Here is a 14,345-nt window from a genome sequence, read left to right on the forward strand (position 1 = left end):
TCTCCTGTTGGTTGATGTATGCTCTGCTATTTAGAGAACCAACTAACACATTCATAGAAATTGAATTTGCTTAAATAAAACAAAAAAATTAAATTAAATTAAAGATCATTTACACTGCATGTGATAGCTCTAGAGGCCCGTGCAAGCGTTTAGAAACTAAGACGAACTGCTCACGCATGCGTGAATCGTATTGAGTGAGAATGCTCCTTCAAAGTTTATCGCTTTCGGGATTTTGGATTTTACCCATTATGTTAAGGAGTTGATTATGTCATCTCGTGAAATTCCATTTTATTTCGGTCCCCGATTGTAAGATATGGCTCCCAGTAGATCACCGAAGTCAAGCATCACTAGTTACGATCAGTGAGAAAGTGGATAGCCATTTTTGATCAACTTGCGAAAGACCGAGGGTATGCGGTATCGGTCCTCTTTAAATTGTTCTACTGTAAAGTGCTCGACTTGGCACGTCGATACTCGGGCTACCGAAGTGGGAGTGTGCCTTTCACCCCCCTTTGCAGAGGATCAAAATTGTGATAGAATGTTTCTAGTCTAGTCTAATGTTCTAGTCCATCGCTAATAGCCCATTGTACATAGCGTAATTTATTTACTTTATACGTAAATAAAGTACTACTACCTTTTTGTAACGATGACTGTACTTTAGGTTTCACAGCAAGGCAGAAATAAACAAAAACGAACCCAAATATTAACTATTGCTTAAGGAAATTAAATATAATATTGCAAAAGAATTTTATGGAAGTAATTATGTTCTGTAATTCTGAAAATTGGTGTACTTTATTGTGACCAAAGAAAAAATAACTTTTATGCACTCCATTTTTAACGCTTTTAAGATTTGTTACGCTTTACAAATTTTAGCGAAGATGCAAATCTTCTATTATTTGCATCTAGCGTTAGGCCGACTAAAATTTAGTTTTTATAGCAATTTCATCTATTTTGTATAATACTCGTTATCTACATTCAATCTGAACTGACATAAATGTTTTTTCTTCTGTTATGTAATTTCCAGATATGCAAAAAATTAAATAAAACCAGCTTAGTTTGAAAGTCGCGCTAAATTTTGTTGTTTCTTTATATTTTATTCTTGCATAAACAAAACAAAACCTTGAAAATCCTGCTTCTGCGCAGAGTTTCGTCAATGTTTGGGTAGTTAAGTTTCGTAAACATACAAAATGGCGTCAGCTGATCGATGAGTTGAAGTTTATAAGGAATCCTGGAGGTCGATGAGCATTAATGAAATTATAAAACATTGCTTATTACTATTTCTCAGCATTTTTACAAGTTAAAAGACGAATTATAGATATAATTTTTCATAATTCGAATATTCACCTGATCAAAAAGTTCAATGTCTTCTCCTTTGTGTTTCACATTTGCTGTTATTCATAGTTACTAAGGAACAGCAGCTATGATAATTCGAACAGTGGTTTTGAAATTTGCGTATCTTAAATTGAATTCGGGAAGATCCCTGTCTGACTAAATGTAATTAAAAGGAAGTGTGCTTGGTATGTTTTGGATATTTTTTAATAAAACGTAATTAATATAAAAACAATAGAGACGTATTATCTAACAAAGCTTAATGTAATGCGAAAACACAAAAGTTTTTGTTTAACTTTTCTAAAGATTAAGGGCCAATATTTGTTTATGTGTTTTTATTAAGTATACTGCAGCTGGGAAACACTGAAGAATACAAGGACAAAATCTAATATGATGAAGTAAAATAAATGTTTAAAAATCGAAAATTATACTATATAATGTTTAAAAACCAACATTCTAAAAATACGTTTTAAGATTCCCATTTAACTTTTTTTTAGATATTCTTTGAAGTATCTTTTATTTACTATTACCTACTCAGTTTGTTTTTTATATTGATCTTAAGCTTTAAACTCATTAAAGCATTCTGTCATTAAAAGTTAAAAATTTAAATAACTGCTTGTAAGTTTTAAATGTAAACAATAACTGTTTTTAATGTTATTGTTGTGAAATATTTTTGTTACAAAGTGACCATAATATAGAATATTATTCAAATTTATATCCATAATTTTATTATTATTCTGTAAAATGATTTTCTTTTAAATTGTTTTCAATTTGAATATTAAAAAAGAGATAGTTTTAAACATTTGCTAATTTTGTTAAAATTTTAAGTTGCAGTTGTTATTTTGTTTTATATTTGTTTGCTCATATTGTAAGTTGAGAAATTTATTTAAATTTTCTTTCATTACTCTGATGTTTTTACTTGCTGCAGAAAATGATGCATACTTTTGTAAAATTTTTTGATATTGCATTTTTTATATTATGAAATGTTTATATTTACATAATTTGAAAAATATGTCTTAGGATTGTTTTATTATTCAGGATCTCTTACATGCAAGAGTTATTTTATTTCGAAATGCCCTTCATATTTTTTTATTAATATAATATAACTCTTTTATAAGTTGATTTTTTATTTTCTATAGTTAAACAAAATAATTGATAAATTGCAATTTGACGCCTTTTTATTCATAAATATTTAACATTTTCTACAACAAAAATTGATTTTTTGCAGTAATTGTCGAAACAGAAAGAGAGTTTGCCTAATGTCAAAATAATTGAAGAACATGATTGATCACTTGTAATTTTATATGTATGTTTATTTATAAATACTTCATTTTTAAAATAGCTAATAATTCTCTTTACCCTAAAATTTTAGGTTTTTGACAATTGTTAAAAACTGTGTCAAAAAGGGTATTTTGACATGATGGTCTAAACCGTGGTTAAAACCAGATAAGACCATCAATTTTCAAAAACTTGCTAATCCTGCTAGAGTCACTAGTCACCTACTCTTCACTATTTTACATTACTTAATAAAAAATATGAATAATTTTTAGAATGTTAACAGATGTAGTAGGAAAAAGCTTCTGACAACCGGAACTATAAAAGAATGTCTTAACATAAAAAGTAATCAAAGCATATTTTAGTAATATTAAATCAAAGTATGGTTTCTAGAAACAATGGTGTTGTAAAGGCAAAGTGTGTGACTTAGTTATCCTTATTAATCTAAATAGATGAAAAATGTTGTTTGATTTCAAATTATTTCCACGTGCTGCTGTATTGACTGCATTTTCAACGATGCAACTTATTCTGCAGCCTTAAATATTTGTTCATTATTGCAAATGACATTTTATGTGACTCACTTTTAGCAGGTGATTGATAATGCTTAGAGTGTAATTTTTCATGTTAGTCTCTTTTATTTATTGTATAATTGTTTTTTAGGTTATTTAATTTATAAAAGTATTTTACCTCAACTGTCAAGATGTTGTACGTTTTCATTGTAAGCTCTGGAAGAATGATGCAGTTTGAGATGAGTCTTGCAGTAAAAAAGTAAAAATTTTGTTTTTTTCTTCATATTCTTATATGTTTACATTATATGTTTGTTCAATGGAAGGATATGATAATTCTCCAAGAAAGTACCTGCAAAAATTCCCCGAAAATGTTGCTTAAAATTCAGGGAATCCTCCAGGAAAAACCACTTCTACGTAGAGACCTTCTCTATTTATGGTCACTTTTGGGGGTCACAAAATTTTTTCCATAGACTTTGTGTTGAAATAAACCTTGAGGACACACCATTAAAACCTTCAAGCGACAGGGAANAGACAGGTGGTCAAGTTACAAAGGTTTTGCTGCTTTATATTATATAGGAAAAATTCCGTTCTTGATAATTGAGGTCAACTTATGTAGGTGCCCAACTTACAAGGGTGGTCAACTTGGCATGTTTCACCGTATATAAAAAATATTAGAAATGTAAAACAAAGTAGAATAAAATGTATTCAAAATATTTATGTGAGGTTCTTATTTAGAGAGCTCTTTTTGACTATGTCTGAATGAGATCTACAATCTCATATTTCAGTCAGAGTGCATTAAAGACTATGTTATCAATGATTTATTTTTAGAGTTCAAATTTAAATTGGAGAAAAAAAGTTATTTTAGAAAAAACTAGGCATCTTAAACAAACAAACCTTTTCTCATTTTTTGAAGCTAATTAATTTTTATCGTATGAAATTAAATGCAAACTGAAACAAAAAATTGTTGATCTATTTAAAATAGTTCTTTTTATTCAGAATTGGTAAATTTGTTTTTAATCAAAATTATATCAGTAGGGATCATTTTTATTGACGCTAAATTTTATTCATCCATCCAGTTTTCATGACGTCAATACGAGGCTTTTCCGCTCCAAGGAAATGACACTGTCTAAAATTAAAATTGTTTGCGAAAAGTCATGCACCTTTGATAAAATTTTGAAGTGAATGGAGGTAACCCCAAAGAATGACCAACTTCTATTAATGACCATTTTAGTGTGGAACAGAGAGTGGTCGCTCTTGAAAAGTCAATGGAGCCAACCTTTTAAGAACAACTCATCCTGAACCATTTTACTGTGGAATAGAGAGTGGTCATTCATTAGAGATTTTACTGCATTAAAAAAATTTTAATATTTTTTCCTTTTGTGTTTCGTAAAAAATAAATTTTACGTGTGCGCGCCAGAAATTTTTACACACTAATTCAATAATTTATTTAAATTACTGAAATGAACAATTCTCAAAAGAAAAAAAATAATAATATCACATTTCTTTAAAAGAAAATAAAAAATAAAAGAAATTATAATTAACTTAAAAAAACATTCACATTTCTTTCAATTGATCAAATTTTTTAAACTTTGAAATCAGATTATGTTCTTTAGATTATAATTAGTTAAATTTCCTAAATATAATTAAAGCTAATAAGAATATAATAAAACTGGTTTGAAAATTTATTACTTAATAAAAAAATTGGCTTATAGTGTTTCATTAACTTTTGCAATTTAATAAAAAGGAAATAAAAATCTATCAGTAATTCACGAAAATAGTCTGCAATAAATAAATCAGGAATTTATTTTTTAAAATCTTTTATCTTTTATAATTTTAAAAATGGCAAAATATATTTTGTTGTTTTATATGATATATCGGATGAACATAACTTATTTTTTTTCAATAAATCTAATTTTCATCAGAAGGTATTATTTTTTTTTTTTAAATATCAGTTTGGTATTCTTCAGTTTTTAAGGAATTTTAATATTTAGAACAGTTTAATTTTATGCAAATACATTAATAAGTCGACTAAAGAATTGTGTCTAAAGTACTGGAGCTTATATTATAAATATCATAATTGCTGTCAACATGTCTAAATCCTTAGACATGTGACCTTTCATGGGCCAACCCGCTGTACAAGTTGCTCTTTATTCAGGAAGGTTGTGCACCCTTACTTATAAATACTAATTTTGTTTCATCATTTTGTATATTTTTTTGTATTTTTAATTCTTATTAGTAGGGTTCACACCAGCAATGAAAATGTAGTGGTTTAATAAGACCACCTTATTCAGCCCAAGGTGGTCCAAAAAATTAATATGGTTGAGAAACTTCAAGAAAATCAACTTTAGAATTACATAATTCATGTTATGGTACACATCAAAAATTATTAATTGTCATCTGCAACACCTTAAAACTAATTTTGTTCCTTAGCCTATAATGATTGAAGATTAGTAGTTATTAAAATTAAAGCTAAAGCTAAAATAATATCAGTAAATAGATTTAACATAAAGATTAAAATGCTGAAACCAAATATATATATATAAATGGAAAAAAAAAACTATTAATTATCTAAAAATAATAAAATTTTCAATAAAGTCAATTCTAATAGAACAAAAAATATTATTTTATTGATGGAAAATTTTACCGTCAGTACAATGTGGAACATAGCATGACATGTAAAATTTTATTTAAATTTAAAATTTATTGTACCAGACATTTTCTGTTATTTCATTTGAATAGCACACATTTGAATTCCATTTCACTCATAGAACAATGAAATTAGTTTAACAAATTTTTTTAAATGTATTGAATTCAATGCAAGAAACTTATTTTCGTTACTATTTTGTAAATTTTAAACATATTTCCAGACGAAAAATTTGTCATGTGTATGATTTAAGCTTCATTTGTAGAAAATTTTTCGACAATAGTCGCCATGTTACCCTACTGGTGTGAGCCTTACTTATTAGTATTAGCATATTTTTGTTAAAAAAAAGGATGTTGTCTCTCTTCGTTTATTGTAACTTAGTTATTTGAAGCAAGACTAACATTTTCAGAGTACTTGAGTTAAAAAATGAGATAGCAAGACGTGCAAAAATTCCTCAAGAAAAACAAGTTCTACTGTGCAGTGGAGGGGAAGAACTAATGCCGGATAATATTGTCGGACATTATAAAGGTGCTGGGACTGACACCAATCCCATATTCTTATTCAGCAAGTGTGTGACTGAAATGGAACCATATTCATCCCATTTAAATACATCTGCTGGTAATTAACATTCTTTGAATACTTATTTTCAATATCTATATTTTTTAATAATAAGTCAATTTACTTTAATAGGTTATGTCTTATTTCTATCTTTTCTATTGTTAAATAAAATAGGATGTTATAGGATGTTTAGGTTATAAATAAGCCTGTTTACAAGTAAAGAAACTAATATAGTTACTATCCCCCCCCCCGTAAGTTCTAGCGTATTGCTCTTTTTTGAAAAAAATAATTTTGTGAGTTGTGCAATACAAAAAATATTTTGTTTTGTAATGATTGATGGCAACTATTTTTATGTTTGTTTAATTAAGAAACAAGGTACAAATGCAACTATTTTCTTGAATGTGATTAGTGCAAATCTTAAGCAAGTTCATCAGCGTAACACATTTTGTGCTATAACTCTAGATGTACAGTGCACAAAGTTAAAAAGGGACCACCCTGAATAACTTTTGATCTAATAATCTTACTTTCAGGTTTTAGGACTCAATTTTAAAGGTTTGAGGGGGTGATTTCAAGTATGCTAATTAATTAGTGGAAACAGTATTTTACGTTACGAAATCAGACACAAAAGCGTACTTTCACTGAATAAAAATATATTTTTTTCAACGGATTTAAATTTCTAAATCTCAAAATAGCAATCTCTGAAATAGTTTGGTTAGAAGAGTGGTCCTAAATTTGGATCTCTTAATGTAAATTGAAGTTTTTGTGTATTTCGCCATATCTTGCAAACTTTTTTGATGAATTTAAACATTTTTGCACAAAATTATAAAATTCATTTATCCAAAGATAATTCCATGCAAAATATAACTGTTAGTAAATATTTGTTATTTGTTTATTATTATTTATTATTTTATTTAATAATGGTCTAAAAAATGTGTAGTATGCAAAGTACGCAATTTTTTACATAATTTTAAGGTCTGTAGTTTTACTTGTCAAAATACAAAATTTGAGTGAACTTGGTTGAATAGTTTTTGAGGAATTGAATTTTAAAGAAGCCCCAGTTTTATACTTCAATTTCTTAGGAACTATTCAAATGTTATTTATTATATTTGGAATTACTTGAAGCATAATTTATCAGCAATTATGTTGAACTGGANAAATGTGTAGTATGCAAAGTACGCAATTTTTTACATAATTTTAAGGTCTGTAGTTTTACTTGTCAAAATACAAAATTTGAGTGAACTTGGTTGAATAGTTTTTGAGGAATTGAATTTTAAGGAAGCCTCAGTTTTATAATTCAATTTCTTAGGAACTATTCAAATGTTATTTATTATATTTGGAATTATTTGAAAAATAATTTATAAGCAATTATGTTGAGCTGGACAATGATATTTGAAAAAATTTCCTTTTTATCAGTAATTAAATTAATTGTTAATCATGTATAATTTTTAGTTAATAATATAATTAGTTTTTATGATAAAGCCTCTGAAAATATTTTCCATTTTTGAAAATCTCATTAGCTAATTTTATTTTGTAAACTTATAAAGCGTTTTTAAATAATTATTATTATCTTTTATTTCAATATTTAGAGTCGAGCATAGAAAGTGATGTGAATGATTGTGCAAATATGCAGCCCACTATTGCAACTGCTACAGTTAGTATAGCATTAGCGCAGGTAATGATAATTTTAAATTGTCAGTTATAAATTAGGTAATAAACTTACAACGAAAAGATATGGTTATTGTCTTAAAATTAAATGAATGTGGGACCTTTGTCGGAAACTCATGCTTTTTACTTTATATTGGACAATATCCGACTTTTTTTATCTGTGTACTGTAAAACATAAGTATATTTAGTATAAATTACCTATTAAATTATAATGTAAAAAGTAAAATTCAACATAAGGAACATAATTTGTTAGTTGCAAAAAAGTTTTCACTGTTCACTTTATTTTAGTAACTAATGGAAAAAATATTTTTGTCCCAAAATAATTTGATTTAAATTAATATAATTTATCATTGTACTTTTTTTAGATATCTACTAATGTATCTGGTTTTGGAAAGTGAATCAGAATTTCTAAACCTCAGCGTAATTTTGTATTTAGAAATTAATGTAAAAAGTTCCTTTGGATAAATTTTTTTTTTCTTGGTTATCCAATATTTAAATTTTTTTTTATACATTCACTTCTGAAATCAGTGTTATTTGTTAACTTATTTAATACTTTATTTTGGATGTAGAATACGACTACAACAATTTTTTGTTGTTGGTTGCATTGATCAATAATCAGTGGTTATAATACAATAAATTGTTATATAATACTTTTTTTTTTTTGTAAAAATAAAATGTTTCATAGTTTAAGAAATTTAACACTTAGGAAGTTAAAATAATAAAATGTTTAGTTGCATTAAAATTTTTACAAAAATCATAAATCTTTGTACGACTTTTTGGTTTGAACTATCAAGGCAAATTTTTTTTAAATATCTTATTAATTTGGAGATAATAAATATGGCTAAGTAGAATGATAAAATTTTGTCAGTTTGTTAACTTTTCACTTTAAGAAAGAAAAAAAACTTGTAAAAATAAATAGAAAATTAGTTTGAAATCAGAAGGCATCAATTTAATGATATATTTGAAACTTAAGCCAATTTGGTTTTCATTATTTTAAGTTATTTTATTAAAAATATCTGAAAATGCTTTACACCTACGTTTCTCCTGATTATATTTGATATTGTTCTCATTTTTATTAATGAAAATCAAATTTGTGTAGAATAGTTTTGATAAAGAAGGTTAAAATAATGAGTATAATAAAGTTCAGCTTTTTTTTAAAACTTATTTTCAAATACTTCTTCTTATTTTTGTAAAAATAAGTATGTGATTCTAAAACATAATTTTATACTGAAATATTAGTAACATTTTTTTTAAATTTCTTTAGAAACATATTTTTAAAATGCTGTGCTCCAGTCACATATTTAGATCCAATATTATATAAGTTTTTATGAATTGTACATGGCTATACATTGTACATGGCTATTAATAATGGCTATAATGTGAAGTATATATAACAACAAAACAATTACATTACAATAACACAAAACAATTTTATTTAATTAGATTTTTGTCTTAAAGAATTTTTTTATTGATAAGAAATTTTTTGTTTACAATTCTTTAGTAGCTTAAAATGTCTGTTTCTAAGTATACCTGATAATTATAGTCCCTCAGTATCTGTATCAACTGTAGCAACAATTTTACCTTGGCCTAAGTTGGGCACAAAATTGACTCAACATGGGCCCTATAAGAACATGCTCCGAGGGATCAATATTGGGATGTCTAGAATTTTTTTTTTTAACATTGGTCCCATAGCAGCGATGGCTCAGGGGATCGAGTGTTCGTCTTCCAATTAGGCGAACCGAGTTCGAATCCCTGTCGATACAAATTCCGCATCCGGCTTGCACGGACCACAGTGCTGACGTGAAATATCCTCAGTGGTAGACGTATCATGGGTTAGAGCCCCTTTGCCGTCAGCCTTACTGTGGTAGGTTCTCGTGGTCTTCCTCTCCATGCAATGCAATTGTGGGTTAGCTCCATCAAAAAGTCCTCCAGGAAGGCAAATTTCTCCCAATACTCGATCCAGGAGTTCCCTTGTCTTCTGGATTGGGTTCAAAATTGTAGGACTACGGAGTTGTATATTAGTAGTCGTAAACCCATAAAATTGGGTGAAATGACGGTTATAAAATTATAAAACATTAGTCCTAGAATGGTCTATATAGAACTTATATTGGCTAAATAATGGATATAAAATATGGGGTGAATCTGACAAGACAGATATTGGTAAAGTGGCTGTAAAATATCGGGTGTATTGGAAAATTCGATATAGAGCCAATATCGGAAAAATAACAGCCCTTTGAATCTTTATTGAGCCAAGATTCATGAATATTGACCCAATGAGGGCCCAAGTTATTTTGCTGCGAAGGAATTTGCATCTTTAAAACTAAAAAAAGAAATTGTATTAATCTGCTTTCATTAGAAAATTGTATTAATTCTACTTTCATGTATTAATCTACTTTCATTATAAAGTGTCTTCCGTTAGGAATGAGGCTTATGATATAAGATTTTTTATTTTATTTCGCTAATCTCATCAAAGTTCAGTTTTTATGTGAATGGCATATTTTGGTTTAAGCTAAGGAGAGAAAGATGAGTGAGGAGAATTGATTTAGTAATAAAAATTGTATGATTCACTTACAAAACAAATTCATTAATTCATAGCGTTTTGCTGAATCGGCTAGTAAAGGAAGAGAAGAATGCGAGGAATTAGTTCACAGTCAGCATCTTCAACAACAAGGCTGGGCAGCAGTCATAGCAAACTTAGAAGACGTTAAAGAGTATGATCTTTTTATTTTTAAAAATCTTCTTATCTCAAAATTTGTTGAATGATATTACTTGAAATTATTGAAATAGTTAAGAAATCTATAATTATGTAACTGTATGTATTTAAACTTGAAGTTATTTGGGATGTTTCCTATTTAGCAATAATCAGTATCATTTATTAAGCTAATAATTTTGCATAGCCATTTTGCATTGCTATTCCACAGTTATTTTTTATTTTTATATAAATACTGAATAATTTATAAAACACTGCATTCAATCGACAATGAAACTCAGTGGCGCGGCAGCCCAAAGAGGACCATGACCTACTGTGTCCATCTAACACCTCCTAGAAACAAGCAGGTCTCAGCATGGGTTGCCATAAATATCCTTTAGTAGTCCAAACGTAATGACATATTTTGTATTTCCAACCACTGTGCAGCTTAGTACCCCGAACGTAATGACATCTTTCTTATTTTTCATCTACTGCGCAGTTAACTTCGTGACATCGGACTACTAAATTGATCCGTGCTGAGGCCTTCTTTCTTCTAGGAGGTGTTGGTCCATCTCAGTTTTCTTGACCTTGGGCTTTAGAGTGCAAGACCAGATGTTCTGATTAGGTGGTCAGCCAAACGCGGAACCCCTAGTGTTTAGTTCCCAAGCTTGCTTGGTTCTCATTTTATCAACCCACTGAGGACCCGAGGATTGAACCATGGACCTGTGACACAAGAGCACAAAGCGCTACCACTTAGCCACTGGGCGTCAACGCATTCAATCATTTTACACTAAAGTGGATTCCAAGCCACTAAATAAGATAAGATTAGAGATGCTGCAATTCAATCAGAATACTTACAACAAATATTCATCAATAAAATTTTTTTTTATTGCTATTAAAACCAACAATAGTAGCACAAACGGTAATTTGTTCTGATTTTATATTTTTACGCTTTTGATTTAATTTTCATTTAGCAGTTAAGCCTCTTATTTCATGACAATGAATTGGAAAATTTCTCCCATACAATATCCATCATAAGTCTTTAAAAAAAAACCTTCATTAAAGTTATTGCTCCAAATAATTATAAAACTCTCTCCAATAACTGTTTCTTGGGGTGCTTCTGAACAGGTCATAATTGAGAAGTCTTCCTTGCGGCGTACCAGGACATTGCCGGGCATGTATTCCCATCCAATTTTAATCTTCATTATGTGCATATTAACTCCCCTAGAAGTTTGGCGCAATATCTACACAACTTCTTGTTTATGTAGCGTTTTTATGTATAGAATTTTTTTAAACTTGTACATTTGGTCAAAAAATAGGCTAAAAATGTCATTAAAAAAAAGCATAGCTTTAGAAACAAAGCTAATTTCAAATCTGAAATCCCTATACTCGAATTAGGTTAGATCAAATAATTGTATAAATACAATAAAAAGTAGTAATTTATATAAGATAGTTTATAAGGGAATATTTAAACTATTAAGTTCTGATTTAAGATTCTGAGGTCAACAACTTTGATGGTTTCAAGTATTTAATTTCACCTACCAGTTGAGCTCGTAATAGTGGCAGTGTTGCCAGATTGGGCTACAAGTAGCGGATTGGGCTACTTTTAAAAGTCCCCGCTACTGAAAATTGAATTTTCGCTACTTGCTACTTTTTGGGCTACTTATTATTTTTCGAACGCTACAAATCTTAAATATGGGCTACTTTTTTTCCTTACTGAGATATATATATATATTTTAATTTTTTCCCTTCCCATTATAAAATGATTCTGAAAGTTTGCAGCTTCTTTACCATTTTTAAAAAGGACATTTTTGTTGTTGTTGTTGAAAACGTTGTTGCTTCAGTTTTGGATTCTTGATATGTTTTACTGATCGAGTCTATAATTTTTCCATGTTTATGTTTCAAATCGTAGACTCAGGAAATCGCAAAGATATATATGGAAAAATGCACGGAGAGTATGATGGGGAAAATGTTTTTTAACTCCAACTATTATTAATCGTTTATCTTCCGGAGAACACGTTACTCGCTTTGAAACTCAGAAAAATTAAATCCAAAGTCATTTTACCTGATGAATGAAAATAGTTGTTGTGAATGACAATGAGTTTCCAAAAAATATCGTACTGTTAAATGCTTTTTAGTGAATTCATTTCACTTTTGTAAATCACGATCTATTCACAGTTGCACGAAAAATAGGAAAATTTTTATATCTCTCTAGAGCTTAGATTTGCCCGTTGCAAATGATGCAATTATTTTTTTTAAAGGAAGCTATAATATGTATTGCTATGGTTACAGTTATTATTTTTCACCTCATTTTACCAAATATGCAATAAATAAATGAAACAAATAAAAATTAAGTTTTGGATAGTTATCATATTAAAATAAAATTCGTATTACCAAACGCAAATGATAATCAGAATTGGCCTCAAGGAGAACGACATGAAGAAATATTTCATAGAAGGCCAAGACCCACCCAATGATGACGATGAAACGCAAAAGATGGATTTTGTTTTTAAAACAAAAATATATACTATGAAATTTCAAATAATAATTAACTATAACAATGAAATTATGAATAAAAATGACTAAGTTAATTGAAACATAATGCACTTAGGGATCAGGAAAACTGAATAACGACAATTTTTTGAATTCGAAAATGTCAACATTTTAAACCTTTCGAAACATTTATAGTAATTGCGAAATAACTAGGAAAGATAATTACTTTAAATGATAAACACGGTAATGTATATGCTGTGTGTTATAAAAGGAGTTTAGAAAATTATTAAAGCTACTACAGTGAAACTATCGTAAACTGATCAGAAGTGGAACTACAATTTGATGGTTTTATAAGAGAATAAAATCTTATAAAAATGATAATAAATTGTTTTTACCAGTTTTGCACTTGATCATCAAAATCTTAGATAGGTGATTAACTTATAGAGATGGTCAACTTAACAGGTTTCACTGTGCAAGTAAAGTAAGCTCAGCAACTAAGGCGAGCTGGGAGAAAAGAAAATATTTACGAGCATTTAGTGCAAATCTATCTTTTTATCTTTGTTTTTTTTTAACTTTACAACAGATGTTACGGCTACTATAAAGGAAAAAAAATTAGTTAAAAATATTTGTAAATAAATACTGTTCATAATATAAATACTTTAAAATACTGTTTCATACGTGGTCCAAATCAAAATATTCATTTGTTCACTAAATTACTATCAAAACTATTCTCAATCGAGTTTGAAACAATTATTGATGCTGTTACAAAGAAAAGCAAAGTCATATTTCTCATCTGCGAGCTGAATGTTTGTACTTTGTATTGTTTCGAACTTCAGAGCAGAAATGATTAAATAAATTATTTTGCTTATCAAAAAAAGATTTTTTGCCTTTTATTTTTAAATACACACAGATGTAGGCCCATGAAGTTGAACTTTTCTGAATTTGTTGTTGAAGATTGGGTCCTAGTTAGGTCTTATTTTTAATTTCCTCGAAACGCGAGATAATTTTTATTAAAAAAAATTTAGCTAGTGAGAACATTTTTATGTGCGAGTAATTAAGGTTCTTGAGGTTGGGGAACGAAGCGAGCTGAGGTCGAAACCTCTTAGTATTCTTATGCAGCTCAAAGACCGCACCAACATTAAAATATCGAAGACAGTTCCGACTGATTTTTACACATAAAAAAGCT

General features: G+C 28.5%; 1 protein-coding gene across 8 annotated transcripts in view; it reads left to right on the forward strand.

Moving 5' to 3' along the window:
- The first annotated feature begins 375 nt into the window (after positions 1 to 375).
- The window catches only part of LOC107444977 (autophagy-related 17), a 56,463-nt gene continuing 42,493 nt past the window's right edge, over positions 376 to 14,345 (forward strand). For 4 of the 8 annotated variants that reach the window (XM_071178943.1, XM_043049131.2, XM_043049136.2 and 1 more), the window contains exons 1-5: positions 1,136 to 1,514; positions 3,262 to 3,369; positions 6,164 to 6,372; positions 7,899 to 7,984; positions 10,573 to 10,688. In XM_071178943.1, coding sequence (XP_071035044.1) covers positions 3,302 to 3,369; positions 6,164 to 6,372; positions 7,899 to 7,984; positions 10,573 to 10,688 — 479 coding nt within the window. In that variant the 5' untranslated portion in view covers positions 1,136 to 1,514; positions 3,262 to 3,301. Of the gene's footprint in view, positions 408 to 673; positions 754 to 1,128; positions 1,515 to 3,261; positions 3,370 to 6,163; positions 6,373 to 7,898; positions 7,985 to 10,572; positions 10,689 to 14,345 lie in introns of those variants that run through there. The other 4 variants (XM_043049135.2, XM_071178944.1, XM_043049132.2 and 1 more) reach the window with 3 other exon arrangements.

This window comes from Parasteatoda tepidariorum, chromosome 3 (genome assembly GCF_043381705.1).
Source record: "Parasteatoda tepidariorum isolate YZ-2023 chromosome 3, CAS_Ptep_4.0, whole genome shotgun sequence".
NCBI lineage: Eukaryota > Metazoa > Arthropoda > Arachnida > Araneae > Theridiidae > Parasteatoda > Parasteatoda tepidariorum.